The sequence below is a fragment of the Lemur catta genome, chromosome 5 (genome assembly GCF_020740605.2).
Source record: "Lemur catta isolate mLemCat1 chromosome 5, mLemCat1.pri, whole genome shotgun sequence".
NCBI classification, from domain to species: Eukaryota; Metazoa; Chordata; class Mammalia; order Primates; family Lemuridae; genus Lemur; species Lemur catta.
The window spans coordinates 16,987,265-17,013,283 of NC_059132.1; the positions used below are offsets into that span (position 1 = coordinate 16,987,265).

General features: G+C 44.6%; 1 protein-coding gene across 4 annotated transcripts in view; it reads right to left on the reverse strand.

The window, feature by feature from the left end:
• TENM2 (teneurin transmembrane protein 2) overlaps nucleotides 1–26,019 on the reverse strand; it is a 1,161,672-nt gene that overhangs the window by 118,583 nt on the left and 1,017,070 nt on the right. For all 4 annotated transcript variants that reach the window (XM_045551217.1, XM_045551218.1, XM_045551220.1 and 1 more), the window contains 3 exons: nucleotides 22,784–22,885; nucleotides 5,965–6,159; nucleotides 52–252 (listed from right to left, as the gene is read on the reverse strand). In XM_045551217.1, the coding sequence (XP_045407173.1) occupies nucleotides 52–252; nucleotides 5,965–6,159; nucleotides 22,784–22,885 (498 nt within the window). The remainder of the gene's footprint in view (nucleotides 1–51; nucleotides 253–5,964; nucleotides 6,160–22,783; nucleotides 22,886–26,019) is intronic.

Genomic DNA, 26,019 nt, shown 5'->3' on the forward strand with positions numbered 1-26,019 from the left:
GAACACAGGTACGCAGTGCTGGGAAAGGAAGGGGGAAACCTCTGGGCTTACCAACAGAGCAGTCGGGACCCATCCAGTTGGGATCGCAGCTGCAGAGGCCCGTGTCGGGGAGGTAAGTGCCGTGCCCGCTGCACTGGTCTGGGCACTGCACCCTCGCCAGCTCACAGTTGAGACCACCCCAGCCGGGGCTGCAGAGGCATTCTCCATTCACACAGACCCCATGGCTGGAGCAGGTAGGATCCAAGCAATCAACTGAAAAAAACAAAGAGCGAAAGCGTTGATCACCCACGGGGGACAGGCCGTGAGACACAGGCTTACTGGCGAGTGCCCCAGCTGCTCACTGGTTCCTGTCCTCTCGCACGCAAACGGAGCAGCCCAGGTACTACTTACGAGGTCTCTTGAAGAACACCCATAAAACCTAAAGGGTTTTTTATTTGTGAAGATACCAAATTGCAAACTTGAAGAAGACGCAAGAAAAAGAAAAGGGGGATTTCTCAAGCAGAATTGGGCAAACCAGATATGGAGGTGTGTCGTTCTGCCTTTAGAATCTTGTACTTACCAACATCAGCACCTCGACTGAATCGCTTCTGCAGTCGGAATGTGAGTACCTGTCATGTCTCTACAGGTACCGGCAAACCCGATTACCCCCCACTAGAAGGGAGAAAAGTAGAGAGGCTCATTCTAACTTTACTAATACTTGACTTCAAAAGGTAACAAAAGATTAAAAAGAAAACCAATGAAGCTTATAAATGAGTCACTTTCCTAATTAAGTTTCACTTAGGCTAAGTCTAAAATTAGTTTTCATTCTCTGAGCACACACCTACTGAAGGAGTTAGCAAATGTGCAGGATAGAACAGGTGAATTCAGGTGTGGAAATGGTCCAAAGGGGATAACCTTCCATAGGTAATTCTTTAATATGAGTAGACTGGATGGGTATCTTTGGCCATGGCACTGACTTTCCACCAGGGAGTCGGTCAGATGGGTAAATGGTCAGATTCCAGTCATTGTGGTTCTTGCTTGTTTCACAGTCTGATTGTTTAGACACTGTAACAATCAGAGTGGTTATATACCCAGTAGCTAACCTGAAGATTATTACTCAGAAATCAACTCAAGGTGAGGAGAGAAGGGAGTTGCAAAGGCCAGTTCTTGAGGACAGGACTTTTTGCGTGAGAATGTGATCTCAAGCCTTGGGCCCCCATTCAACCTAAGGGCTGGATAAACAGGGGGAGCTTCCCTCGTGTTCTCAGGAAATGATGTGATGGCATTTGGAGAGGGGAGCTCTGTGCAGTATGGGGTTTGAGTGAGGAACGGTGCTCTTGCAGAGGGCTCAGATGCTGCTTTGTGGATCAGAGACATGCGACGTCTTGTCACCTTATTTGATTAAGACATACATTTCCCTCATTTTGACAGCTTTGGAATCAGGCCTGTTGGCCTAGATTAGAGCATTGCTTCCTCCATCCCCTGGAGGCACAGTTAGCTTGAGACCACTTTAAACTCCTGTCTTGAGGTGTTTTGGACCACAGTGACCATGTAATTCAATCCCTCATGTGTATCTGTGCTATCTCGTGGGTCAAATTCTCAGAGAAAATTTTGTTTTCACTCCTTGCCTAATGCCAAGATTGAAATATGCAAGACTTTTGGTCTTTAAATAATTCACGATTACACTGAGATGGTAACCCCTTGGAGTCCCCACTTTTTCTAGCATCTCCTATTACATTCTCTATGTTGGGTGTTTTTTTTTTCTTTAAGGTAGAGCAGAAAATAATAATGTACTTTAATACTGATAATACACTGGCTCTAAATATGACATTATTTATATTATCCATGTCACAGACTAGCTAGTCCTAGGGGGCATCAGACGTAAGGAATATGCACTTATGAGAAATCATAATATTCCACGAAGCTTCCAAAAAGCAGCCTTCCTTTGACTCAAAAATAATAATTTTCAGTGTTAAGAGATGTTTCTCAGGATCTCACTGGGATATTCTCAGGAAGATATCATTTATGGAAGTCAGTTCCAAACTGTTTGAGCCATGGGAAAAAAGTGATATTTTTTCATGTAATCAAGAGTACACTCCCAGAAAGGTGAATTTTAGTGACTTATTATTAGTGGGAGATGTTTATGATGATGTTACATGACTTGGTTACGTCAAAGTTGAATTCATTGTCTTGGGGAATATAACTGCTGATGATATAAACCCGCCTGATATCTTCACATTTGCTCCGTTTCGGATGGTAGAGCACACATTTGGGTGTAAATTTGAGCTCAAAGTTTCAATTGCGTAGGAGACATTTGTGAAGGGGCTGTGCAGTGCCTTCGTGTCTCGTGCCCGGCACAGGGAAGGGAATACAGTAGGTATTGAAGACACAATGGCAGTGAGAGTGAAGGACAGACTTTGCTGTGAGCATTGGTCATTCGTGGGACAAACTTCCAGTGGAAAGGGCTGATAGGAAAAAGAAGTGGTGCTAACATTTCTTACTTCTGGGAAAAAAATCTGTATTTTGGGACCTGCAAATTATGAACTAACATTCCGAATCAATCATGATCATATTTTTCTAATAAAAGAAATCCTGAAATTCTAGTTTTTTACGCTGTCCCCATTTTTAAAACAGCAAAATCAAAATATGTGTTATTGCTTCAAAAATTGCTCTCAACCTATAATTAGCCATTTAAAATGTTTGGTGAGGTGCCAACAGCTAGGAGCTTTCAAAAAATATATCATACTCTTTTTCTTAGAAGGATGAAATAATAAAGAGTAATATACTAAAAAAATGAAAATGGCATTTTTCTTCCAGATAAATTAGCTCTCTCTTCTCTACCCTGAATTATGGTATGAAGGAAGGAGAAAAATCCACGGAGATTTATTAGCCCAGTACTAGAATGCCATCAAAAGAACCATTTATTGTATCTAAAAATATAAGCTAACCCTTTCTCTGGTCAGTGATACCAGTAAATATGCCCTTCGTGCTATATAATTACAGCAGCTGATGGAATAACTAAATTCAAACTTGAAGAGGGGCAATTTCACTATGAATTTTAAATTTGGTTCCAGTTTCATAAGATGGTCCTGTGGCCATGTCCTTAGAGTCATTAGCAGGCAGGAAGACTCTGGCATTTTACGAAGCCTTATAAATAGAAGCAGTGTTATACTTAAAAAGGGGACAGTGGCCTTTACTAGCTAAGTACCATGTGCCGCGAAACACCAGCCCCCTGGCAGCTGAAATCATTAGAACTCATTTAGTCTTGGGCCCTCTGTAGGTTTGACAAAAAAGGGTTGTGAATGCAATTTCCATCCCTAAGGATAAAAAAGGAGGTCAAGGAGTTTTACAAACAATATGTACTATAAACCCCTGAAGAACCATGAATTACATTTATGAAGTTAAATGTCATTGAAAAATGACTCAACCATGAAACTGACATGAAAACATGGCTGACTTAAACCAATACGTCGATGCCTGTCTTGTCACCTTCCCTCTCCCCCAGACACCACTGGAGGGAACCTCATGGATGCATCCTTTCATTTTCTTGTGCAAATTCATTAATAGTACAATGTTTATGCGGCAAAAACGAAGGATGGCAACTATTGATTTCGTTGCCATGGCCATTTCAGGTAAATTGTTTGAACGTTATGATTATGATGAGTATCAGAAATAAAAAAAAGCTAAATGGAAGAAAAAGTGCTGATCTGGACTTTCTTATCCCATTTCCTATTTTGAAAACAGCATATGAATCACCTCGGTTCATTCTTTTTGGGTAGCAGAAATCAATAGGGAGATTTCATCCTTTCCCAATGACCCACGTGGCTTGCTTATTTTGGTGGATGGCTAATTCACTCTGAACATTTAAATAAGACTGGGTGGGACAGTGAGAAAGTTGAGAAATCGCTTGAAATTCTACTCATCCAGCTGGGCACAATCTTCACGTGAGAGAAAGAAATTGTGAGACTGGCAATGTCACTGCCCTGGCACTCTCCTCTCTCCGAATGATGTATGCAAAAGGTCATTCTAACTTTTCTTGTCATGTTACTGGTCTCTCCCATGTTTTCAGCGAATGCAGCTTTGCCTCCTGCAATCCATTTATCTTTAAGAACTTTAACCTTTCAAACAGGGTTATTAAATCAGTATTTCCTCCATCCAAACTCCCAATTTGGTTTTACGATGCAGACACAGGGAGGCTACCTTTTATAATAGAGGAAAAAATATATAGAGAATTGAGTAACTGAAGATCTGGGGGTCAGACTTCTGGGCCCCATTAGGGACATTACCGCTGATATATTGAAAAATCCTAGAAGAATAAGGTCATAAAAGCTGACTCTTTGTAGCCATAGTCCTAAAACCTATGGGATGGGAGATTGCACGAGGGAAGCCCCTGTGGGTGTCTCTAAGGTAAGGCTTTGTGGTGAGGGCTGTAGTGATGGGTGATTTTGTATAGAACTCTGGGGATCCACAAATTAATGGGTGGAGAGTGGATCCACTAGCACGAGAACCTCACAGATCCCAAGGTCCCTCATTAGCAGCCTGGCCATGAGGACCTGGGAGAGAACACAGATCACCTGTGGCGTCCAATAGGACCTCTTCTACAGGGACATCCTGCGTGGTCATCTCGACTGTGTCATGCATAGCGGGCAGGACTTTCCTTTTTCCCTTAGTCTGTTGGGCAAGTTGACACTTCTATTTCCACTGGGAATGTGGGAGGGAATGGGGCTGTTTGGATTGCATGGGGACATTTCACTGGGAGAGGGACCTAAGGAAGAACAGCACTGCTGGAGAACAATGATGGTGACGAAGCAAAGGTTGGGGAGTGGGCACAGGGACGGGAGGGCCTATGCTCTTACCTTCTGACCAGTCGTGGTCGATGCTTCATCTGGGGAGAAGCAATGGAAGGGCAGTGGGAGAGCACACCCTGCGAGGGCGAGGCTGACAGGCGGCTCTCCTGAGCTCTCTCACCTTAGAGGAGCAGAAAGTCGGCCCCAGTACATTATCACCAAATGACTCCTTTGAACTAACTCACCACAGAAACTAGGACTAGTTAGCGCTGCTTTTGGAACAGCTCCAGGGAGGTGCTCTTCCTCCCTGTTCCTGCATTTCCTGCTGCAGGTTCCCCTCTTCTGACCCCCAAGCCTGACCTCTGGCCATATTTTGTCAGATTGGATTTAGCTTTGACATCCTGACTTTTACCCATGTGTGCTAAAGGCCCTTAAACGTCTGTATTGTGAACTCTTCAGAATTTATCAACTCCCAGCCCTCTCCTACAACCCATTCTCCTCTAATTCTGTGTGATTGTAGGGAACCAGGTAATTTACCCTGCATGGATGGCATTTCTAAATGACGTAGATACCTCCAGTCTTCCAAGACTGGCTGCTTTCTCTTGATACTAATTTTTGTGGAACTGTGTACACAGATGTACATGGGTCTCACATTACCAGGAAGGGTTAACAACAACAACTACAACTACAAGCTAGCTCTGAGGAAGACAGGGGCTTAGGGATCCTTGTTCCTATTCTCTGCAAAGCTTTAGTCATTCCCAGTTCAGAGGATTTTAAATAAAGCAGAGGAAAAGAGGGAGGAAGATGGGTGAGGGGAAGGAAGAAAAAGAGGAAAAGAAGGAAGGGGTTAGAGGAGGAGTAGAAGGAAAGAGGAGACAGAGAGACAAAGGCAGAGAGAGAAATTTAAAGAGGGAAAACAAGGGAGAAAGAGAAAAGAACCTAATTTCTATAAAGCAGGGTAAAAAAAAATTCTTTCCAGAACCATCCTCATAGGCCTTTCCTGTTCTACAACTAAAGAAGTTCATCAAAGCCAAGGGGTTTGAAGTTCTCTGCACAAAATGTAGACGCTTCCTTTGCAAAACTGTTGAAACTTCCCTTGCAAAACACGGAGCGGAGCGTGGGACTGGGCTCCTTAGCAAAGGCCAGGCCCTGCGAACACCTCCCTCCACGCTGCCCCGCCTGGGCCCTCCGGGCTTACCTTCCTCACAGTGCTCGCCTTTGTAGCCGGCGGAGCAAACACAGTTGCCATCGATGCAGGAGCCGTGGCCCCCGCAGGAAGGATCGATGCACTGATTCATGGGCACGTCGCACTCCGCGCCTTTCCAGCCGCTGTAGCACTGGCAAGTCCCTTTAGAATATTGTCCATTCCCGCTGCACAGGACAGGGCAGGCGGCTGCACAAAGCAAAGACAGAGCACCAGGTCATGGGGGGGCCAACATCTGAGGCGCTGGGGCAGTCTAAGCAGGTGGAGCTATACCTGGCCTCGTGGCTGTGCTCACAAAGTTCTAGGCTGGGGACTCTGGCCGTGGAGGTGCAGAGCCATCTTCAGATACACAACAAAAACGCTATTCACAACAGCGGCTACCACCAGTTTCATGCCTATTTTGTGCCAGGGACAGTACAGAAGGCTTTGCACATAATTTCTGACTTAATCTTCACAATCACCCTGTGAGATGAAGGCTGCAATCACGACCCCCAGTTTACGGGTGAGTCTCAGACTGGAGAAGTGGGTCGGCTGCTGCTACACAGCTCACAAGGAGAGCCCAGCTGGAGACCAGGGTGGCCCAACTCCACTGACTGCCTTGTTGTTTTTGGTGGTGGTGGTATTGGGGATTAGGATCCATTTTGCTGATTATTTTACCCTTAAATTGGTCGGCTCCTATTCCTGATAAGTTTATGTCTATTGAAAAGGAAGGTGAACGGTACACAGTTGAGCCACTTCATCTCTCTGTTCCTCCATTTCCCTGTCTACACCGGGAAGAAACATAGTGCCCCATCAGCCACAGTTTTGCTTTCCCAGGTTTCAGTTACCTGTGGTCAGCTGCTCTGAACGTAGGTGAGGACACCATAGTAAGGTATTTGGAGAAAGAGGGTGACCACATTCATATAGCTTTTATCACAGTTGTTATAATTGTTCTATTTTGTTATTACTTACGGTTGTTAAGCTCTTACTCTGCCTAATTTATAAACTTTCTCATAGGTACGTATGCATAGGAAAACACATTGCGTATACAGGGGTCAGTATTATCTGAGGTTTTAGGCACCCACTGGGGGTCTTGGAACGTATCTCCTGCAGATAAACAGGGACCACTGTAACTGTGCCCACTTCACAGTGTAGCATGTGTAATAAAGTATAAAGATTAAATACTCCTGCTATTAAAAAAGTGGGGGCAGGCTGACGACATGAATGTCTAGCAGTTCACATCTCAGCCAGGCCCTCTTGTATCTGTTGGTGGGAAGAAGGTAAGAAAATCAGTGGGGACTGTCTGGAGATTACCCACAGTTTTCATCAGTTTGGCCTCAAGTGTGCCAATGTTCCCCTTTTAAAGTTCATCAAGCGTGGGATTTCAGTGGTCTCCTTCAGGCCTGGGATTTCTCACTTCTGCAACAGTTTGTAAAGAACCTAACTTTCCAACCTGCCTTCTCATTTGGGCCTAAAATGGGAGTACTGCCCCAGCTATGAAACTGGCATTTAGAGACCTTCAGAAATGAACAACACAGATGTTTCAATGACTCCTGGTGTTACCCGTGATTTGAAATGCATGGGTTCCAAGCATTCTACGTGTGTGTACACACATGCACAACCCGGGCAACCTCCCTGTGCCATTCAGCGATTGCATATCTAATCACACCACTTCCCAGTCAACTGCCCCACCCTGCCTTATTAATCCTTTCTTATTGTCATGCTTCTATTTAGTTTTTATAGTAATTAGCTTTCCTCTGTGAGTGTCTAATTTCTCAAAGATAAAGTAAGCTACTGGAGGACAATAACTGTGTTTGTCATTGTTGATTTCCTTCCAGGGCTGCGTTCACCAGTGTTGGTTTGATTAGGTAAATATTTCTCCTGTGTTCCTGGTATTCAAAAACTCCCAAATGGTGGGATCATGGACAAGCACTAAGCGGCCCCTGAGGAAGGACACAGAAAGAACAGTTCCTGGAGTGGACCTCACGTTGCACACACAGTGCTTTTTCCTAGGGAAGTGCATGTTTTATTTTAATTGTAAGCTGACTTGAAATAGAAATAACTCAGTGGTTGACATATGGTTAAGGGGATATTTTCCCTCAAAATGATATTTAATAGGACAGTTGTGAAAACTATTGGGCACTATTTTCAATAGAGCTCTTATCCTTATGAGTCTACCAGAGGAGAAGAATGAGTTCGAAAGTGGGAGTGTCAAAGCCACATGAGGAATTCTCACGCTTTCTGTTTCCAGAACGCTTCCAGAGAAGGATCTGTACAGAGCTGCTACACAGGCTGATTGTCTAAGAGAGGGTAGAAGAAAGAGCTCTGAACCCAGGTGCTCAAGATTCAAATTAGGGAATGTGCAGCTATGAACTAGCATAAGAAATTGTGGGCTTTCTCGAAGTTTTGAGAGGGATTGAAGACAGAGTAAGTTTGTTCCACGTTGAGTTCCTCATGAGACTCATGCTAAACTCTAAGTTGGGGATGGCAAATGCATTCACATGAACTAAAGTCCTGTTCTTCCTTCTCACACCTCTGCACACATCATTAATTGATCATTGCATCTTGGCCTCCTGAGCCTAGGCAGAGCCTCAAAACCTTCAATGCAGTGCCCAGGCTGAGACCGGCAAGCAGGAGAGCTGGCATTTAAGAGAAAACCTACTTCTCATGTCTGATCTAGGTAATACTGAATGTATCTCCTGGTGGGAAGACAACACCCTTTCTTTCCACCCCATGCACTGAAATAAGAAAACACTGACAAATGTGGCTACACAATGTGTCGTTAGATGAGCTTCCAAGGGCTGTTTCTGACCTGAGGGTTATAAATTGGATGAGTTGTCATGCAGGGCAGGGAAAGTTACATCAAGTCACCAACACTGGTCTCCTATTGCCCCCTCTTTCCTCCCCAAAGGTGGAAGAGGGGATAAAGTAAGGAGCAAGGAACTATGGCCTTTATTAATTGATAAAATATAGTTAGGATTATTTTCTTTATTCACTGTGGCACTGTTTCTCTTCTGCATGAACTCCAAGTGGAAAAAAATAGGATTGTCTAGAAGGTAAGAATGGGTTTTTATTTAAAACCAGGTGCCTGGGAAATCAAATGTAAAATGTGACCTACTTAAATTGCTCAGGGAAAAAAAAATAGTCAGGTCAGGTCTAAATGCAGCCTTCCTTCAATATGTTTGCATGCTCGCTGGGAGTGTGGTCAAAATGCAAAACAAAATGCAAAATGTTTGCTGGAAAGCAGGGAGCTCCATGGGCTTGGCTTACGCCACCCAAAAAAGTGGAAGGTGGGTTAATGGGAGGAGTGAAACTCTAGTAATCATTTTTGCCATCCTGGCAAAGAGTGTGCAAACAAATGCCAAATGAGCACCCTCCAGTGGTCGTTGGGCTGTCCTGCATGGAGAGCACCTTCTGGTGTAAACGATTCATTCTCAGACATAACTCAACCCAGAGCATCGCAACATCTAAGGCTGAGCCTGATCTTTATTTGAGAGGCTGCATGTGAAGTGGGGAACCTCCTGTATTCATAGCTCTTCTGATATTTTTACCGTCATGGAATCTACATTATTTTTTAACACTAGGTTATAGAGAAACGAATCTGACTGCACACCCATGCCAAGAAGTAGAACGGCATATAAGTGGAAAAAGCAGGGTTCTGGTGCCAGAAAGATGTGGATTGTCCTTGTACCTTACCAGCTGTGTGATTTTGGCAACATTACTGCACCTCTCAGAGACTCAATTTCCCCTTCAAAAAATTGTCTCTCAGCATTGATGGCAGGGTTAAGGAAGATAACACGTACGACTTGCAGCAATAGCTTACACTTGGTAGGCAATTACCAGATGCTCCCTTGTGAAATTTCAAACTGAATCTCTAATCTGACTTCAAGGGTTAATAAAATAAAAAAAATGCAGTGGGTCTCAAATGTGCAAACGCAACGCACCCCCCCCTCCCCGCCAAAATATGTCGGATAATACTAATGGAAAGAATTCATCTTTTTATCTTTTTCTCCTCCCAGTCTTCTTTGGTGTGGGTGGAAGTTGGTTCTGATTGGTCGGGAATCTCACGTGGAGTGTTTCAGGTCCCTGTCTCTCTCTCTTCTTCCTAAGGCTTACAGGAGCAGAACATTGCACATTCAAGCTTCTATTTAAAATTAATTAAAATGTTTGTACAAATTGACTATTCCTGTTTTACTAAATCTAGTAAATGGAAGCTCTAAGACTCCTGCAGAAGAAAAATAAATTACTGCTGCCACTAACAACTGACAAGTTAACAGGCTGATGACAAAAAATGACACAATTTAAATTCACCTAAATGGTATGAAGCTCATTTTAATGATCAAGCTGGAGCTCCCCTCCCCAAAGTTCTCTGCAAGGGATTAGATGAATTATCCGTGTTATTTACTTGGTGGGAAGTAACAGGACAAACCATCTGTCCACTTGGAGCTTGCAATAGAGAGGATACTTGGAGAAAAGTTAGAGGTTATTGGAGAGACTCAGAAAAGGGAAAATGGCTAGATGTGGAGAGGGAATTTCAAATTATGTATCTTTTAAAAATTATTTGAAATCTGATTCAAAATCCTTTTGGAAAGAGACTTGAGAATACTTGAATGTAGTACCACAGGTAAATTGTCAAAATAGCACCTATAATTGGTTGCCTTAAATCCAGTTAGTCAATAAATGGTGATGAATCACCTCCATGTGTTTGCAGTCGGGGTAGGTGGCAGGGAAAAAGCCACAGGGAGAAGAAGATGTCATGATCCCCTGAAGCAATTGAGGGTAATACTTGGGTCATGAAGGCCAGGCAAACAAAGTTTAGTGTCTCTCAAACAAACACTGGTGTCCCATGGCCGTTTGAGGCTGTGGACTTATCTTGATGCTAGGCAAAAACTGTTAGGAAAGTTGAATTTTGCTTCTGGCTAGATCCCCACAATTGGCAGTCCATTTAGCAGACAATAAAGTTTGCTCCTCCTGACCAACCACTGCACACTGTAATCAAAAATAAATGCCATACAGATTAAAGATCTAAACAGAAAAACAAAAATTACAAAACCATTAGAAAAAATATTGAAGGCATTTTATCTGGGAGGGAGACATAAGACATAAATTCTAGAATCCATGAAGGGAAAAGAAGAAAGGTCAGATTTGATTATATAAAATTCAAATCTTCTACGTGACAAAGGACACCCTAAACAAAATTAAGGGGCAAGCTACACCGGGAAGAAATATTTTTAACATGTGTTAAAATGTTAATAAACTTTGATGACTGAAATACACAAAGAGCCCTTGCAAATCCATGAAAAGAGATGAATGAAGACCTGAGCGAAGGACATACCAGAAATAATATAAATTGCCAGTAAAAGTATGACAAGATACCCAGCTGCATTAACAATTAAATAAGCATAGAGAGGAATCATCATGAGAAATTTTTCCGGGCTTATCAGAGTGGAAAAAAATAAAATAAAAGGCTGCTCATACCCGGTGTTGCTGCGGCCGAGGGGACAGGGTCTGGCAAACCCAGTTGGTAGGAACAGAAATATATATAGACTGACTTCGGGGGAAATAATTTGTCACTTGATGGACAGCTCCCTGGCTCATCGTGCCCAACTGTGAAGCCTGTTGACCTTGGTGCCTCAGTTTCCCTACCTATTAAATGGGCAGAGCAGTAAGGCCTGGTGCATATGGGGAGGGAGAGTGAGGAAGTCGGAAGGCAGAGCTGTGGGGTGATTATGAAAGTACAAATGCAAAGCTCACCAGCCATTCCGACTGCAGTGGTCACCTCTGACCTGAGCAGCCCCCACCTTCCTGCCCAGGATTCTCAGACACCTTAGTTGGTCTCAGTGGGGGCAAGATGTAGCAGGACGCCCCGTGAAGAGAGGAAACCAGAGGACGTGTCTGACAGCCAGGGTCAGAGTCCCCGGCTCAGAGGGCCGGAGTTCACCTGCACCAACTTCCTCATTCCCATCCTGTCAAACGGCACAGTAATAAGCAAGACAGTGATTCAGGGAAGAATTTCCAGAAGGACAAAAAACTCATCAGGTGTGTCAAATCTCTGACATTCAGGAGCCATGTGGGGAAAGAAGCACATGCTGACTTAAGCACGAAAGTATGGATGCTTTAATTAATCCGGGGTGAATTTAATTGCTTTAGTTAAGTGGAAATCGGGTTAAAAATGATGCAGAGCATGCTGGGGTGTGTTAAAAACATGACATATGAGTTGGATGAATCGATAAATTAAAAGTGCACAGATGTTTTAATTAAACCCAGGGAAGTTAACGAAGATCGCAAGAGACTTTTAAGCCTATGATTAATTCAATTCATTTAAAATACCTGTAGAGATATGGGGATGCCTCCATTTTGAGAGTTATAAAAGTTCTCAATCGATAAGTACTTAAGCGGTTCTTAAAAAAGTCTAAGTTTTTTTGCGTGTGTGTGTCTGAACAGCATTAATTACATAATGAATATTTAAATTCTTTGGAGTACACAGTAAGCTTTTCTGCAGCTCACGTCCAGGTGGAAGTAGCTTTGCACTTCTGCTGTGACTCGAGCCTCAAGAGGAATTTGCAAATTACTGGCGTCCCCTTATCCACAGGCATGGAAGCCCCTCGAAGCCACGGACAGTCCGTTTTATTCACTGTGTCGCCTCGGCAGGTGGAAGAGCCCTGGGCACGGTGCAGGCTTATGAGTCAGACGGCCTGAATTTTCTGTCTTTTTTCCTCTGTTTCTACCAGTTTGGGGGACTATGGACACTTTACCTTGAGCCTCGGTTGCTTGATTTTTGATGTGAGACAAGAATTCTGGAGTACCCGCCTACAGTGTTTATGAAGGGACGAACTGAGATAATGCATGTAAAACGCTCTAGACAGTGCCTGGCACATCGTAAGAAATCAATAGATATGATTTTATTATCACTATTTTCATTAGGAAAAAAACTGTTCCAATTAGTCACATTGCAAAGCAACAAGACAGGGTGAAGCACCCTCCTTCCCGCCTCCCACTCCAGCCGTCCTCCCTTTGGCTGCTTTGGTTCCCAGAACTTTCCTGACACTGCAGGATTTCCCCAGCTCTGCGCATCACGTCTGCAAGTTTTTCTGGGGTTAGGCTGCTTTCTAGAGGTGCTCTGCTACTTATCTAGTAGTTTAAAAAGGAAAACAAAGGTTTTTAATCCTAGAAACAATTTAACTTGGGGGAGGGCTGACTGTGAAGTGATTTGTTTGGTGATGCAACAGCGTGAGAAAATCACGAGAAGCCAAGTTTTGGAGGTTGCAGGCGTGGACGCACCAAACGACGTGCACGGAAACTTCCAGAGTGGGGAGGCAGAGGCTCCTCCACGCCTGCTCGGCGAGCAGGGGGGAACAGAAGGTAAACAGTGATGTTACTGGCTCGGTCACAGTTCTCTTTGGGCAGCCTTAGCAGAGTTCAAGGGCAATGTTATCCCGACTCCTTGAACGTGCACGGGCGTCATCTGGGGATCCCGTCAGATTCTGATTGAGAAGGTCTGGCATGGGGACCGAGAGCTTGGCTATTTAACAAACTCCCGAGGCTGATGCTAGTCCCCCACACCTACTGAATCAGAAATTCTGCGTGCAGCCAAGCAATCTACAGTGATCTATGTGTTAACAGATGATTCTCATGAGTGCTCAAACGTGGGTATCAATAATCTAGTGGTTAGGAATAGACTTCGAAAACGAGATGTGGACAAGTGCCTTAACTTTTCTGAGATTCAGTTTCTTTAGCTGTGTAATGAAATGATGTGAGGATGAAATGAGAGAATTCATATAAAACCCTTTGCACAGGGCCTGGCATGTAGCTGATCTTCAATAGGTAGTAGCGATTCTTTTTTTTTTTTTTCTTTTTTGAGAGAGTCTCACTCTGTTGCCCTTGGTAGAGTGCAGTGGCATCATCATATTATAGCTCACTGCAACCTCAAACTCATGGGCTCAAGCGTGAGCTCAAACTCCTGCCTCAGCCTCTTGAGTAGCTGGGACTACAGGCATGCGCCACCGTGCCCGGCTAATTTTTCTATTTTTTGTAGAGATGGGGTCTCACTCTTGTTCAGGCTGATCTGGAACTCCTGACTTCAAGTGATCCTCTCTCCTTGGGCTCCCAGAGTGCTAGGATTACAGGCATGAGCCACAGATCCCAGCCAGTAGTGATTCTTCTTATGCTGTTTTCACAAATGCGACTTTGCCAAGTGTGTCTGCTCAGTCACTTTCCACAAAGCATATACCAAATGCAGCTGTTTCAAGCCCCTCGTCCTGGGCCTTTGCTGCCAAGGAAGCCCTGCGTGTTTCCTCAGGCCAGGCATGGGAGGAAGGAGAGGTAGGATTCAGACATCAGACTGCAGTGGGCTGTGGAACATTCCTGTGGGCAGCAGCACGGCCCCTGGCCCGTCTGCATTCGTGGGGACTGTGGGATGAGTTGGGGTGGCAGAGGGGGACAAGTGTGACAGTTGGAGGGTCCGAAGGTGCTAGGATGCAGCCCCGGCTGTCTCAGGAAGGACAGCTGGGATCTGAGCACCTTTCATGGAGAGAGAAGGAGGCTCTCAGGGAGGCGTTCCTGGGTTAGTGGGGAGGGGCCTCTACCCTGGGGAAGGGGACTAAGAGCTTTGTCACTGCTCCCTGGTGTGCAGAGGGAGACAGGAAAAGAGATTGTGAGGCAGAGCCAGCAAGGCGGTGGGACAGTCCAAGCTGTTGGAGTACTTATTGTTGGGGACTTTGAGAGTGGTCACCGCCCTTGATTTGGGAGGTCTCTCTCCTGTGTCAACAACAGACACGGCCGCAAAATCTGGCACTGCTATGTGACCTCAGGCAAGTAGCCTACTTTCTCTAGACTTTGTTTCTCTCACTGTAAAACAGGAATAATAACAAGGATTTCAAAGGCTTGTTTTAATACTAGTCAACATTTAATACATGCCAAACACGGTCCTACAAAATTTCTATGTATTTACTTTTTAGTTCTTATAGTAAAGCAATAGGTGCTACTGCTATTGTCCCCATTTTACAGATGAGAAAATTGAGGCTCGGAGAGGTTAAGTAATTTTCTAAAATGGATTCTGTTAAGTAGAGGAGTGTGGAGTCAGATCTAGCAAATTCAAACTCCACAGCTTTCCTCCTTAGTCACTTTTCTACTCTGAGATAATGCCCGTAAACTGCGGAATAAACAGCGTTTCTTTTCTGTAAACTCTTTTTCTCTTCTTCTGTCCTTTTTTTCATGCCTCCCTTTTCCTTCTTTTGCACATGCCCTCCCTCCCTCCCCAGCCAAAGGTGGCTGATTTATTCCTGCACGATTGATCTAACAAATTAGAAACTTGTTCTCCAACACTTGCTTTAGTTCTTTACAACGCTTTCTGGACATGTTTCATCTTTGTAAGCCGTGCCCCTTAAGTTCATGTCCTGGGTACCAGACTAGGTACAGAAATGTACAACGAGGACTGCTGGGAGCTTGTTACCAGCAGAGGAAACTGATGGCATGGCATGTAGTTGGGGCCACCGCAGAAGTGTTGCCAAGCCCAAGTGACCGCGGGGCTGTGTCTGAGGGTACTTCAGGGAGCTGGTGACTTGAGAGCTTGGCCTTCCAGGACAAGCAGCAGTTTCATGGGAAAGTCTGGACTTGACAAGAACATTCCAGCCAACAAAACAGCACGAGCAAGGGGGAATTAGGTCGCCCTCACTTTATGAGGGGTAAGTGTCTGGAACCTGCAGTGTACGGGTCTTAGTGGGAGGTGATGGAATAAGAGTGGCTTAGATCATGGACAACCTTGAACATCATTCTAAGAAACGTGATCTTCATTCTCAGAATGTGGCCCCTGACCACAGACATCAGGGGAGCCTTGCTAAAAAGGCACTTCCTGAGCCACACACCAGTCCTACGAGTCAGAATCAACTGGCATGGGGGAAGAACCTGGGGAAATGCATTTTTAACAAGCACCCCAGATACCAGTCTTTTAGCCAAAGCGTGATGACCACTGAAAGTATTTGAGGAGGGTAGTGACATGCCCGTGAGAGGAGAACCCTGGAGGTGGTGATGGGGAGGGATTCCATCAGGGGGAGGCTGGAGGCCAAGTGAGCAGCAGTGGCTGTGGCGACAGAGAGGAAAAAGGGAGCCGAGAACCCCGGCGATCAATGCAATAAGAGTCAGCGAATGATGGGATGAGGAAGGTGGTGGAAAATGCCTGGTGGCTGGGAGGAGAGGGGTTAAGAGCAACAGGCTCTTAAGTCACATGGACTTTGTTTCAAACTACTGGCTCTGCCACTTTCTCCCTAGGAAACCCTCGTTCCTCTCTTGAAAAAGTTTTTTTGGGTTCAAACCCGGAATTCTAGTATGCAACCACCACGCAAACTGCCTGCAAAGCCACATCTGCATGGCTCACGGTTGGTCTAGCGTTCCCAGTCCAGGCTGGACTGCTTGGTTTGAATCCCAGCGATGCCACTTACGAGCTGAGTGATCTTGAGCAAGTTGCTTGGCCTCTTGGTGCCTCTTTTTTCTCATCTATAAAAGGGGATGATAACCATGTACAAAATAGGGCCTCTGAGGATTAAAGAAAGATCATTACCCTCAGGACAGTGGTTGCATGTAGTAAGAACTCAGTCACAGCTCTGATGATGATGATTTGATTTTAGTGCTAGCACGTGGCCATGAAGGATGGGTAGTGGGTACATTTGCCAGTTAACGGGAGAAAAATGGCAAGATTCCCGTTCTCTTGTTTCAAGGCTCTCAGAAGCTGGGGAGGAGCTGAAACCAACCCCTAGAGAGACGACTTTATGTTCCCGTGGTTGTGGCATTTCTGGGCCTGCACTAACAGCTGTTTGGCAGCAGGAGTTGTCATTTCTAATAGCTATTAAATATGCACCACCTAACAACCCGGGCGCGGGTGTGTTCAGGTTCTGCTGCAGGTGGGGCCTCAAGCTCCGCCCAGACGAAGCCAGCCAAGGAGCCAGAGCAGACACCGGAAGCCCGGGCTGTCTTCCGAAGCGCAAGGCTGCTTTACAAACAGCTCTAGGAAGCCTCTGAAGTTAAGGCCTTCAGAGAAAAGCAAATAAAAGGAAAAGGAATAATAATTAAAAAACCTCTACCTCGCAACCAATAGCATTAAAGTAAAGTAATGAGAAAGCCACACAAGGAGAAGAGTAATAACAAAAAACTGTAAAATAAACAATAACTTGAATAATCAACACAGTTATTGCCGGACAGGAGAGGCACCGGATGGAAAATGGTACGGATTGCCAGGAAAGAAATGCCATTTTTCCTCACGCTCTGGATCTGAACAGATTGCTTATTATGTTGCTGAATTAATGAAATTCTATACTGAATCACGTTCTTCAGTGTGGTTCCTTTGCTAGAATCTTTTGCCATGGAATTTTCTCCATATTCCCTGATATGCATTGGCTATTTCCAAAGATCCACATTATTGTGAATTTTTAAAAACTTTGAAAACTTCGAATTTTCCCGATACCAACATCCCTGCGAACAGGCCCAGGCGACCAGGTGGGCCTCGGTCATAAGTCCGGCCCCAGCCACAAGCTCCCCGTCTTGCCTTCCCCTGGCTGTGACCTGGTGTCATTTGAACACCCCAGAAAATTCCCCTCATGCGTTTTGTTCCACACTGGTTCCCAATAAAGGCACTTGTACACAGGTCCTCGGTTCCCATCTCGGCTTCCCAAATGCTTGGATGAGCCTGATCCCTGGGAGCTGCTGGCCTGTGGCCCCGTGTGTGCGCGCTGTGCCTCCTTAATTGCATCTGCCCCCCCCAGCGTGATTCCCACAGCTGGAGTGACCCTTACAGACCCCACCAGGGGAACTTCCGCCCCCATTCATAACACACACACTTCACTGCTTCATGAACTTCCTTGTCTTCTCCTTAGCAATGTCCACAGCATTCAAAGTCTGCATTTGGGACTTCAATTTACATTACGCACTTGCTCTCCATGTGCGTGGATCAGACTGGAAGCTCTCCGAAGCCCGGGCCCGGGGCTCCCTTGCTCGTCTTTGTATCTGGCTCTTAGTGCAGTGCCTGTCTCATAGCAGGCACATCAGAAGCATTTGCTGAATGTGCAAAGTTCTTTCCTCTCAACTGACTCTGAACAGTGTGTTAGAACCATTATATGTTCTCTCCGTGTGAGGGTCAGTTCCATTTTGCCTGCAGAGCCTCTCGGGGCCCCAGGGTGGCGGGGGCTGCGGGATGGCTGCCCTGCAAATGCATGCTGACGGACTCCCCCTCGCTCTGCAAGGATGTCCTCAGACGCCTGATGCAGACTGGCAGGTTTATAAGAAGACAAGGAGCTGCCGTTTGCCGTTTGCACCACACATCTGAGGGCACAGGAGGCTCAGCGTGAGGTCAAGAGGGTAAATCCGTATTTCTGTCACTTGGACACATACCCGGTTGCTTGGCTGTGATGGGAGTCTCGCTTGCTAACGTGGCAAATTCTCCCCCTGGCAGGAGGGCCTGAGTCTGCCGGCTGCCGGCGGTCGCAGAAACTGGCAGAACTCGAGGCATCGCATCCTGGGCGCAGCTGTCAGCGCAGGAACAAAGGTGAGTGTGGATTTGTGATGAGGGAGGACCTTTTGCTCTCGGCCTCTTAAAGGTTTTATCAGGAAAGAAGGGAAATGATCGTGGGCCACAGCTGGGAGACGGGCAGCACTGTCCTGGGTCGCGGGAGCTCCAGGCCCAGCTGCATCTCTGCACTCGCTGGCCCATCGCTTCCTTCTGCCTGTTCCACGCTGCTCCCTGCTAACACTTGGAGCTTCCTGGGCTCAAAAGTTGTTTGTGAATGGCAACTTGTCATAGCCACCGACAAGCTGTGCAGGACCAACGGGACAGAGCCTTCTAGCCTCTCAGCCTTACGTGTAATGTAGAACAAAGGCGTGCAAACACACACACACAACCACATTTGAATTTTCTTTGTTATGCATATGGGAGGTGCATCTTTGATAGGATGCACTGAGGAGGGCATGGCATCTTGCTAAAGATGCATAAGCTCAATCGAATCACGAGAAAATATCAGACAAACCCAAATGGAGAGACATACTATAAAATATCTGCCCAGTACTCTTCAAAAGGGTCAAAGTCATGAACGACAAGGAAAGACTGAGGAACTGTCACCAACTCGACAGGCTGGAGGGACTAAGGAGACAGGGCAACTAAATTGCAATGTGGGATCCTAGACCTGAAAGAAAGGGCAAAATTACGAAAAAGTCGGTAGATTAGCTAATAGCATCGTATGGATATTAATTTCTTGGTTTGGGTCATCAAACTATGGACATTTATAATGTTGACATAAGGGGAATCATGTACTCTTTCTATATGGAAACTCTATGTCCATATTTGCTACTCGTCAGAAAGTCTGAAATGAGCTCAGGCTGGCCATGGGTGGCTCACACCTGTAATCCTGGCACTCTGGGAGGCCAATGCCCGGCAGGGGGTTGGGAGATTGCTTGAGACCAAGAGTTTGAGACCAGCCTGAGCAGGAGCAAGACCCAGTCCTTGCAAAGAATGAAAAAATTAGCCAGGCATAGTGTTGCATGCCTGTAGTCCCAGCTACTTGGGAGGCTGAGGCAGGGGGATCCTTTGAGCCCAAGAGTTTGGGGTTGCAGTGAGCTGTGACGATGCCACTGCACTCTAGCCCAGGTGACAGGGTGAAACTCTTCTCAAAAAAATATGTAAATACATAAAGAAATAAAATAAAATAAATGAGCTCAATATAAAAAGTTTAACAAACTGGTGGGGGAGGATTGGTTAAAATAGGATTTACCTCATATTGTTGATACGAAGATGAGTAAGACAGTATGTATTAAGTATTTTGCACAGTGTCTGGTACATATTTAGTACTTAATAGCTCTTAGTTGTTATTTTAAAACAATTAGAGGTACAGGCTTAACATATCAGAAGTAAATCAGGTCCTAGTCATTCGATTTCCCCACTTGGAGCCAGTGCAGTTAATCTGTGTTCCTCTTTTTATTTTCTCATGTTCTCCCCCTGTTGTAGTTAGGGAATTCTGTTATTTTCAGGAGCCAGTACTTACGAAGTGAGATGTTCGAGGCTTGAGTCTGTCTCGAAGCCAGGCTGGCTCATGTGTGCTCAAGTCCTCTTTTGCGATTCTTGATGTGAAATAAGTGTGTTAGAAGCTGACTTGGCTTGGATGCCCATCACAGTGAAAATATTACTCTCTGGAGAGGGCTAAAGGTGGCACTGACATTTCCTATTATGATTATGGCAATCGATTCCAGTTTTCTGTTTTTCAATTTCTGGTTTTGACATTGTGCCTTTAAAATAAATTTATCTATGTAACCATAATGTGTTAACTTAAAGGAATATGTTAATAATAATACTTATGGACCACGAACTTGGCAAAAATAATAAAGGTGGTACACGCAAGATTAAAGATCAGGATACAGGGTTTCATAATAAGGGGAAAGTTAGCTTTGTAACCAACCGAGTAGCTTAAACTGTGGCCTTTAAAAAAAAAAACTAAGGGAGAAACATCTTTAGGGCAAAGAGGTAGAACCTCACTCCTAACCCTCTTAAGCCAACTTTGCCCAGAATAGAGAAACAAGGGAAAGCAATTTTATTCTTCAAATACTTCAGTTTTGTCCACTGTGTGCATCGACAGCTAAATTAAAATATACACGTTCAAAGCCCGATTTCAGGAACAGCAACTGAGCATGGAGGAGTAACTACTCTCAACAGCCACTCAATATTTGTTTCGCAAGGATCAATTATATACCATGGCTAATGCACACTCGGAGTGTGCACCCGGCCACAGTGCAGGTGGTGAATGCAAAACACACACCGAGAGTCCTTTTAAGCAGCTAAATGCACACCCCATTACAGATCCATAATGCAGAATGGACGCTCATCTGCAAATGGATTTAGAGTGAAGAGTTCTTAAATGGCCAGGGCACTTAGGTTTAAAAGGCCAGTAACTGGATGTGCAGTCAGAGCACACATGGTTTTTAGGATTAATAATACATCGATGTGTGTCAGTGTTAATATACATTTACAGCTCACAGGCCACGCGGCTGAGTGTTCAGCCCATTTGCAGCCACATATAAAAGGACTACTCTGTCCTTCCTCTCATTAATGCCTTCACTCCCAGGAAAATTAGATTACGCCAGGAAAGCCATTCAAACGACGCTGAGGTTTTGCTTCCAAGCCTCCGCCAGGAAAAGCGCTCGGCTTGGTGATGCATATGCCGTTCCCCTTGCTCCGTCAGGGCTGCGTAGAGCCTGGGCAAGGTGCTGGGAGAAACTCCTGTCTCTGTTTTTCACTTTGCTGGTGTGTCCCCGCGCCATCAGCAGACTGTGCTAAGCCTGACGCACAGCCCAGAGAATTGTTGAATTGTTTCGTGGCTTCTTGCTTTCTTTGCAAGTGTACCCAACATTTCCCTGTACCGCGTGATAGAGGAGATGTTTGTAAGTGGTGTCATTTAGGGATTAGTCTCATGCACGTTCCATCAATCCAGAACTTCAAGCACAAAAAATCCCCGCTCACATACTAGTTAGCATTGGTAAGGATGGGAGTCTCACATCTTAGAAATACTGAGACTAGTGGAAATGCTATTTTTCCAAGCAATTACGGTAAGAGTGGGAAAAGGAGTGGCCCCATTCAGCATTCACAGAGCAGCTTTGTTAGGAATTGCCTCTCTCAGCATGTCAAGGCAGGAGGGGCTTTTAATGAAGCGCACATAAAAACAATGGGAAGATTATTTAAATAAATAAATAAATAAAATATAAATAAATAAATCAGAATATCAAACCCTTTGAGGCTTTACATCATGCCCTGCGAAGAGCTGTGTGTGTGTGTTATCTTACACTATCCTCATGATAAACTTAGGAAGTTTAACTCTTCACTTTTCCCAATGAGGACACCAAGGTTCAGAAATGTTCAATCACTCGCTCAAGGTCAGAAAGACACTCAATGGCAGAGCTGGGATTGGAACCCAGGACGGCCTGTCTCTTCTGCTAGGACTCTTCATCTGCCGATCACTGGTTTTCATACTGGGATATGACCTACCGGCGTGTGGGGAATCAGTGTAGTGGATCATAACCAGCATTAAAAAAAAAAAGAATAGAATATAAAAAAATGGACTAGGGGTAAGTATCGTTTTGTGAAAGTTTTGTTTTAAGTTTGTATTTGCATTAATCTAGATGTATCCACTTGTGTGTGTGTGTGTGTGTGTGTGTGTGTGTGTGTGTGTGTGTGTGTGTGTGTGTGTGTGTGTCTCGCATGTGTAAAAAGTGTGAGACTCCTTGCTCTCCCTCTGATAGAGCCTCTTGAAGGTTGTGCTGAAGGTCTCTTGCAAGCTGGGTGTGCAGCCCCTAAATTCTCTGTTCTTGTGAGAGTCATTTTCTTTCTTACATTACCTTTCCCCCAAGAATCCCAGGGCCCCAGCCATTCTGTGCAAAGCAGTGTAGATAAATTAATAATACAATTTAAAACCGATTCCACCAAGATAAATAGCACTTCCTAGATTAAGAGCATAGCTGGCCAGAATGAATGAAATTTACTAACCCTGAGATGCTTAATCTTCCATTACATAGAAGTTAATGATTATAAGAAAGGAGTGATGGTAATTCACTTCTGCTTTTACAGGAAATTCGACCGTCTCATTTTTAGCAAATCTTTCTTCTCAGCACACCTCAGTGCCAAGGATAACTGCCCTGCTCCTATAGGTATGTTGGCCAACGGTCATATATCAAAGCCTCCTCTTTGCCAAAGCCCGTCTAGCATGCGTGGGTTTACAAGGTGTCCGGTGGAATTTGTTGGGAAGGCTGCTTGGGTGTCCCTTCTGTCATCCCCTCGGGGAATCCTATGGCCTGTTTTCCAATCACATACCTTTACTGCAGTCTGCTCCCAAAAATCCTGGAAAGCAGTGACACAGCCCAGACACACATTCGCCATTCCCATGGCAGTTGCGAGGACAGTCCTGCACTGAATCTGAAAGACAGAAGTTTAGCAATTACCTTTTCCTCTGCCTGCTGGGGCGGTACTTTCATAATCACTCACCCACCATTTTTAGAGACCAGTGGCAGTAACCGCAGATGACTCTAGGGGACCTTTAGGGGGCCTCAATGAGTGAAGTAAGGACACGGGGAGTGATGGGGACCAGGACAGCATGGACAGGGTGTGGAAGTAACCACCACGCTCCATCTGATGAACCCAGGCAGAAATACAGCGCTAGTATTGCTGAAACTTTTGCTTTTTTTAGTAGAAACTACCGATCTGGACTTAAAAACTGCAAAAGCTCTCACGGTCAAATGTTGACAAGTTTTTAAACACTATAATCACCCTCCCTCCAATCATCCCAACCGAGATTTGACATTTGGTCTGACATGTGGGGTATCCGTTTTTAGCCTCAGGTATAGAGAGTGATTCTGCAAAACAGAAGTTGTTCCTACTCTCAGGTTTGTAGAGTAAAAATATATTTCCTGCTTTAAGGAATTTTAATAAAAGAAAAATCCAAAGACACAAGACTGATTAATCTAGGCATGATTTGGGGGTTCTTTAAGTAGTAGGATTTTTTAAAGTTACATGAAAGTCCTTTTATGCTTAGCTTTTGCAGATCTTATTTTTCATGAAAATCAATTAGTTCACATTTTCTCTAACCTGCATAACCATCTTATTTGATGATTTACCTTTCTATATATACTCTCAAGTAATACCTTCAAAGGCATCATTTTGGAACTTTTTTCATGTTGATTTGGGTCTGCACAGAAATAGTCATATTCTTTAAAAATGATTATTATTATCCTCATTTTTGCCTTAAATTAAAACAAATTTAGATTTTTAGTTTCCAAATTATTATGATGATGAAAAGAAAAGCACAGGCCACTATGCCCGCAATGTGGCATTACACCACTCTTGGAGAGTTGGAGACATTGACTCAGTGATGTGGTATGAAAGACTGAAAAGTCTAATTGTTCCTGATGGAGTCACCTGAGAGTGGTGAAGGCCGCGTTGCCTTTAAACCTAATAACCCATTTACTCCCACTCTAGATTGAAAAACCAAACCATGCAATTTTGCTTTCTTTCTGCAGTGTTTCACTTCACAGTTCTCTTCTTCCAAAGCCAGACTGTAGTTGGTTTCTGGTGTTCTGAGAACTCAGGGAGTATACTTGCTTTTTCAAAATCAGGCAAAAGACTATAGACTCTATCAAGCTGGTTTCCTTAATGTCTAACAATTAACATTTTAGGCTGAAACTCCTTGAGGTTGGCTCCGTAAATGTGGGCTGGGAAGCATCCAAGTGGTTACCTATTTGTTTCATCTATTCAACATTCATTCAAAAAGCATTAGGTATTTCTGCAAACCAAAAATAAGTAATTTTGCATGGGGACATTCTCCCTGGGTCTCTTTGTGTTTCCGAGTATCTTATGAGCACAGGCACCAACTGCCTTAGTTCTGAACTATCTTTTCAAGGCAATGTGTATGGGGAACAGCCTTGGGAAACAGAGATTGTATCTCTCCTCACAGCAAAGGCAGGTTTACTTATTATCCAGTAGACTAAAGATAAGGTCTCCCTCTGGAGCAATGGGCAAGCATGCTCACTGCCCACTACGAGAGACTCAGGTTCAGTAAACTCAGGGTTTCTCTCCTGCAATGCACCCACCACATGTGCAAGTAGCACCTGACCCTCTGTGTTACCCTGAGGGAACTGGGGCTTGAGGAATTGGCACACTGGCTGATTCTCTGCATAGTGCATTGCTCTGAGTAATAAAGTCCCTTGTCTGTGAAGTTTTATGTCTTCTGACAGCATCTATGAAACTGCGGCAGGCTAACATGCTAGCTTGCAATTAGGGTAAGATCTCAGACCTGTCACGTTCTTGACATATGATTGAATCTATTAACTGAGCACCTATTATATGCAAGGCACTATACGAGGCATTGGAATAAGACAGACTTGGGTGAATAAGTTACCTGCCCTAATAGAACTTTCCACTGTCATAGAGAATAGGACACTGGGATGGGGTAACAGGGGGAAGCTATTTAGAAAGGATGGTCAGGGAAGTCCTCTCTATTCCATGCAGGTGACACTGGAGGGTGAGCTGGAACCAGCAGGTGAAGAGCTGGGAGAAGGAGTATTCCAGGTGGCAGAACAGCTTAGGTAAAGGCCTGAGGTGAGAATTCAAGGTGGCTGGAGGGTAGCGAACAAGGGAGAGAGTGCCATAAATTGATTTTGGAGAGATACAGGCAGAGGGACAGGTCACCCAGGGCCCTGCAGGCCATTGCAGATGAGTTGGATTTTACTCTGGAACTGCTTGGAACAAATGCAAAATTTAAACAGAGGAGCAGCATTATCCAGCTTGCATTTTTAGAGGAAGTCACTCCTACAGTGAAGCAGCGATTGCTTCTCGTTGAACATCTGCGGCTGGGGATGGTTTGGTGGAAATCAACATTCCCGAGGCCAAAGCTTTCTGATTTGCAAACCTTACATCTTCAGAAATCGAGCCATGAAGGCCCAGGGACTCCTTGTCACCACTGTCCCACGGAAAAGGACTCTGGTCTTTACATAGTCTCTTCCCTCTGCTGGAAGTCTTTATACCTGACATATTTATCCTTATGTCTCAGTTTAGAAAACATTTAGTTCCTGGCTGTCTTCCTCCCTCACTCTCCTCAATCTGGGTTTTGTGCCACTTCCTCTTTGTTGCTGTGATTCCTATAATTCCCTTTTTGCATGTCTGTCTTCTGTCATCACGCTGCCCGACGAAGAGACCAGATCTGAATCGTTCACTGGGGTATTCTAAATGCCTGGTACACTGTAGGTCCTTGGTAAACAGTTGTCAAAGTGTGCATATATGTGTGTGTGCACGTGTGCATGTGTATGTAGGAGGGCAGAAAAATCCAAAATAAAGCCTGTAAGAAAGAGTATTTTTCACTGAATTTTCCCAAGGTCTCTTATGTGAAGAAGCATTTGGACAGTTTTTGAGAGAAAAACCAATAGTGTGGCACTGCTGAGATGTAAAAGAACCCGCCTTTCTGTCCCTTTTCTTTAACATTCATTACATATTACTATGGAGATGCTATTAGTTTGCATTCTTGTCAACTTGGTTTAAGTTTTCTTAGGAAAAAATGG